Source organism: Montipora capricornis, chromosome 8 (genome assembly GCF_036669925.1).
Source record: "Montipora capricornis isolate CH-2021 chromosome 8, ASM3666992v2, whole genome shotgun sequence".
Classification (NCBI taxonomy): Eukaryota; Metazoa; Cnidaria; class Anthozoa; order Scleractinia; family Acroporidae; genus Montipora; species Montipora capricornis.
Genome location: NC_090890.1, coordinates 22,463,727 through 22,468,726, shown reverse-complemented (window position 1 = coordinate 22,468,726; position 5,000 = coordinate 22,463,727). Strand labels below are relative to the sequence as shown.

General features: G+C 41.0%; 1 protein-coding gene across 1 annotated transcript in view; it reads right to left on the bottom strand.

The window, feature by feature from the left end:
* The window catches only part of LOC138059925 (sperm-specific sodium:proton exchanger-like), a 29,084-nt gene that overhangs the window by 11,322 nt on the left and 12,762 nt on the right, over nt 1-5,000 (bottom strand). The window contains exons 6-9 of the mRNA XM_068905583.1: nt 2,660-2,926; nt 726-961; nt 550-610; nt 1-173 (exon numbers count right to left, since the gene is read on the bottom strand). The exon at nt 1-173 is cut by the window's left edge and continues 82 nt beyond it. Coding sequence (XP_068761684.1) covers nt 1-173; nt 550-610; nt 726-961; nt 2,660-2,926 — 737 coding nt within the window. The remainder of the gene's footprint in view (nt 174-549; nt 611-725; nt 962-2,659; nt 2,927-5,000) is intronic.

Here is a 5,000-nt window from a genome sequence, read left to right as displayed (position 1 = left end):
TCAGAGGCCAGTTCAAGAATAATCGGCACCATATTGATAATAATTAGAGAGTTCATGGCAATATCAAAAGATACGTGTGCAGCCACAGTGTACATTAAGGAGAGAACTTTGTTCGTTGGAGGAGGGATACGCTCTGCTGGCTTCTGATGCTTCAACTGCTCCAGTTTGTCTTTCTTTGAGAAAAGGAGACATGAATACATTTCTCACGGTTTCACGCCGTGGTAAGATTAGCAAACAGGCTATCTTGGGAAGTATCTTCGATCTACAAAATACATCAAATGCAGGAAAACCTGCCCTTGGAAAAAAATAAGTAACTCAATATCGCTATCTACGTCTAGGTCTCTAAAACGTCAAGGGGAAGGGTTCCAGTCAGCTGCACAGTACTTTCAGTCCAGTCTTGAAAAATTAGGGAGTTCTCGTGATGTAGGGAGGTCAATAAGGAAAAACGCATTAATTTAGACGTGCTTCCAAACAGCTGTATAATAACGGGCGAGAGAAGAGGCAATATAAAGGTTTCCGTCAAGTCAAAACGATTAACAATAGACGTACAACTTTTTGCAGAATAGGTGGCACTCTCCAGTAGGGAAGTAGGTCATCCATTTCAATAAAACTGGAAGGAAAAAATAATCAGTCAGGATGAGTGATAGAGTGGAGGTTTATCATTCCGTTATAAAATTGTGGGACGCAACAAGAGTCGTAATTAATTAAAAAGGTTCCATCAGTACCTCTCTTCCTCGTCCATAGCGGTATCTGCCAAATTAATCAAGGACTGCACTGCTTCACGAGACAGCATGCCGTGTTCAAATTGCTTCCAGTAACTGACTTTCAGGGCTTTTATCAAACGCACTCTTCCATCGTTAGCCATTTCAGCAAATTCTTTGGGAGATGGCTCGTTTGGAACACTACTTTCACAGTTTGGACAAGTGCTGAGCCGAAGAAGCAGCGGAGTTTCTTCTGCGTGCTGCGGACGACAATACAAACATAACAAGAGATTTTTCTAGTTCTGCTCTAGAACCTGCCTTTGTCAACCGGCTAGCCATCGCTCGCGACAAAGCCGAGAGAAGGGTCTCTTCCTATTTTTGCTCACGGCTACGCTCCCCTCGTATCATGGTTCCGTCGCAAATGTTTTGCCTTACATGCGGACAAGGCTTCTTTTTTATTTCACGTGAACATATACAAGTCGAAATTGTCATTTGTGTGAAGAGTAAGATATCGAAACGCAGCCGAGGCTCCAGATTTAACACCCACCGCAAAATTTTGTGCTTTTCGCTTCCAGTTACAAATCATGCAGTATGCAAACTCTCTTTGACGCACGGTTAGTTTCATACACCACAAGCTTTGATGAGATATCACGCCAAACAGGCCCCATTTTGTGGATAGAATAGCACAGACCATAACACAAGGAACTCTTTCCCTCGCTGTTTGGCAATGCAATACAATTTCTTTTAGCAGAATAGACCTTTCCACGGTTTCTGACGCAAACACGGCTTAAATTACAGTGAATGTATGGGATTTTAGCCGAATTCAAAGCTCTATAACTCCGCTACAAAGCAGCAGACTTAAAAAATTTTAAAATACCTTTAGTCATTAAATCAGATCATTGTACAAGGCGCAACCTCTGAAAATTGAATATTAGAAACCTCCTCATGCCGCTTCAAATTTCACGGGAAATCGCATAATTTTGATTGCAAGGGTTCATATGAAATTTACAAATTTCATTAAAGGTCGTTATAGCTTGATTCTGATCGCCATACTTCGGGAAAATAATCTCAATATAAGTGCTTTTTGAGAAGTATTCTCGCTATCCACAACTGTCAGACCATAAAGGATTTCTACTTGTTCAAAGTCGGCAAAATTCCCATACATTCACCGTAGAATAGGTCCCCCAACCAATATAGATAGCGTCAGAAACCGTGAAAAGGTCTGTAAGCGTAATTATAAAAGTTTAGTTCCTAGCGACGAAACAGGTTATTGTACTTGCCAACTAACATGGCCACCATGAAGTCTATTGGATTCTTTGATTCCAACAGAATATTGGGAACTAGTATGCGTTGTGAGACCAGTGGAGCGTACTTAGCAAAAAGGGTACCGGGAACAACGATTACCTCCGAATAGAGACCGGCTACATTTATCATTTTGAGAATTCAAACTAACAACAAAGAAGTGATTCTATGATTATTGACAAGAAATGGGTCATTTCCGAGTTCATGCAAGTGCAAAGTGCGAAGTGTGAAAATTAGTTTCATCCATAGAGCGAGTTTCAATCGATTGTCGTAAAACCAAAACCAAAGCAATTACTTTGGCCAATCAAAAAGGACAGAGACAATCTAGTAAACCACTCAAAACTCGAAGTAATTACATGTAGCCGACACAAAGCGAGGGAAAATGTGCACGCTCGAGCCACGATTGGTTTTGGTTTCACTTCTGATTGGTTGAAAAAGTTGCGCGAGAACTTTGAACCAATCACTAAGTGAAGTAATGCAAAAACCAAAGAAATTCGCTAATTACTTTCGACACTCAATTGAAAACCACTCTATGTAAAGCAGAACTAATTACCATCACAAAAACTTCGCACTTAGACTCGCTTTGAAGAGGAGGCAGACATGAACTCGGAAATGGCCTATTGCTTTGCGCATTGTGAAGCAGTTCGCGCCAGTACCTCGCCTTCTTCAAGTTCCATATATGGGTTGTGGATCTCGCAGTCCCGCTCTGCCATATCCCAGTCTGCATCAGCTAAGAAGCGATCTGCTTTTAGCATGGTAAGTGTACGTTGATTGCTCTCTTGAATCTGCCTCACAGCATTAGCCATAGAGATTTTCTTGGAGTCTGATATATCACTCATTCCTAGTTTTTCCAATAGTTTTTTCATGGTTGTTGCATTGACAAGAAGAGTAAACATAACAATACCAGCCGTGTGTGCCAATACCTATCAAAAGCGTAAAGAGCAGATTGTTAGAAAAAGGAAAATTCGCCTAGTCAGCCTTAAGCCTCGGTTTGTTTACAAAGCGAGCCCTGTGTGAAGGCTCTCAGGTTCTCCATGTCCACAGCCAGGAGAGAATAAATCCTATACTAAGTCAGGAGTCCTTGACTAGTAGCGTGCAACCTCATTGTATTTGTGGAACGGCGTTTTTACAGACAGAGTTAATTTAAGATAGATTTCCCGGTGAAACAAGACTTTTCCAGCTAATCACAAGTCTTGCATGAGAAATTACCACCCTTGGGATCAAGAATGGTCACCCGTGCGAGTCAAATCTTATTTAAGAACTTGTCTAAAAATAGCTTTATCTGTGAAAATGTCGTTACATAGACCCAGTATGCAAACTCGATTTGCATTGGTAATTAATACTCAGGGCCCGGTTGTTCGAAAGCCGATTAACTTAATCCAGGATTAGCGTAAACTTTTGTTTCATTTTTTCAACTTTTTGGTGAAAGTTTCTTTTGCTTGATTTTATTTATCGAGATTGACTTCTTCTGATTTCAACTTTTGCCAAATATCAGCGTTGAACAGCATTTGGGAATGGAGAAATAAACAGCTTGGTTAATTTTTAATCCGGGATTAGCGTTAATCGGCTTTTGAACAACCGGGCCCTGGGGTACATGCAAATGAGACTATAAAAGAGGTTACACATGCTCCACCCCATCACTCTACTCGAGGTCGCAAAAGGGAAGAGTTTGGAATCGAGTAAGTCGGGATTGATCCTCATAGCTCCCATCTTCGCCTGGTCTTTGGCTTGTCCCAGACCAGAGGGATTCTCCATACCTTATTACCATATCATTAATAACAATACCCAGGGTAGAATATTACACTACTGGAGTTGTTGGCTCCTGGTTATGGGCTCCTGACTAGAGGTAAGACAGTGAAATGCCCATACTTGGTCCTATTCCGATGAAAGTCATTGCAATGCTTCAGTTCTTTGTAATACTGTGGTTATTTCAAGGGCGGCAACCTATTGGTCAGTTAGTGTGAAAGTGGACCACGTGACCATGGGAACAACGGATGAAAATTAATTTCGCAGTACATATCATACAAAATTACATTCAAATAATTATCATTGGGCCCGGACATTCGCTCTCCTGCCTCATATTTTCTTGACTGCGTCTATGCAGGTCACAATGTTTACACAGACCATACTATCTTATCTCTTGGCTATTGAAGGAATTTCATCAACTGATCCTAGTAAAACGTTTGACTCTCTACTTCCACCATTAATGTTAAGGTTCCCGCAAACGAGGAAACATTGTTGCGGAAGCAAAAATGTTTCTGAATTTGTTCAGAGATATTTTGCTTCCTCAGCAAATGTTTGTCGCTTGCGCACCGAGGAAACATTTCGGGAAACAATGTTTCCGCAAAAATGTTTCCTCGTTTGCAGGGGCCTTCAAGTAAACTAAATAGGGAAGGAAGAGTCAAACGTAAAGATGCCGCCATCAGTTCTTGGAGGATGTCCACAGGGATCCTGTTTCGGCCCTTTGCTTTGGAATATTTTTCAGAATGGCATGGATTATTCCGTGAGCAGCTGCCAACTGTCAATGTATGATGATGACCATCAGCTCTATGCATCAAATATGGATGCTACGAAGTAGAATCAGCTCTTAACGCACAAGAAAGGCTAGCCTCTCACTGCATGGTATGAGGAATATTCACTTCTTGCAAAGAAGGATAAATTTCAGACAGCAGTTCTCAATGCAAATAAGAAAAAAGGCGCAACATCGACATCAACCACCATTACACTAGATGATACTGTACCAATAGAGCCTACTAATCTTATGAAGCTCTCGGGTATCATTATCGACGATAAACCGAATTTTACAGAACATGTTAAATCAATTGCGGTTAAGGCAGGGAGACTTGTAGGTGTTACTGATGAGCCTACGAAATCTCATTCCAGAGAAAGTTAAACTTCAACTACATCGGACTGCAATTTTACCACATTTAACTTAATGCTCTGTTGTATGGGATTTTATTAAAGCTTCTGATACACGTATGCTAGGGATAGAGGATC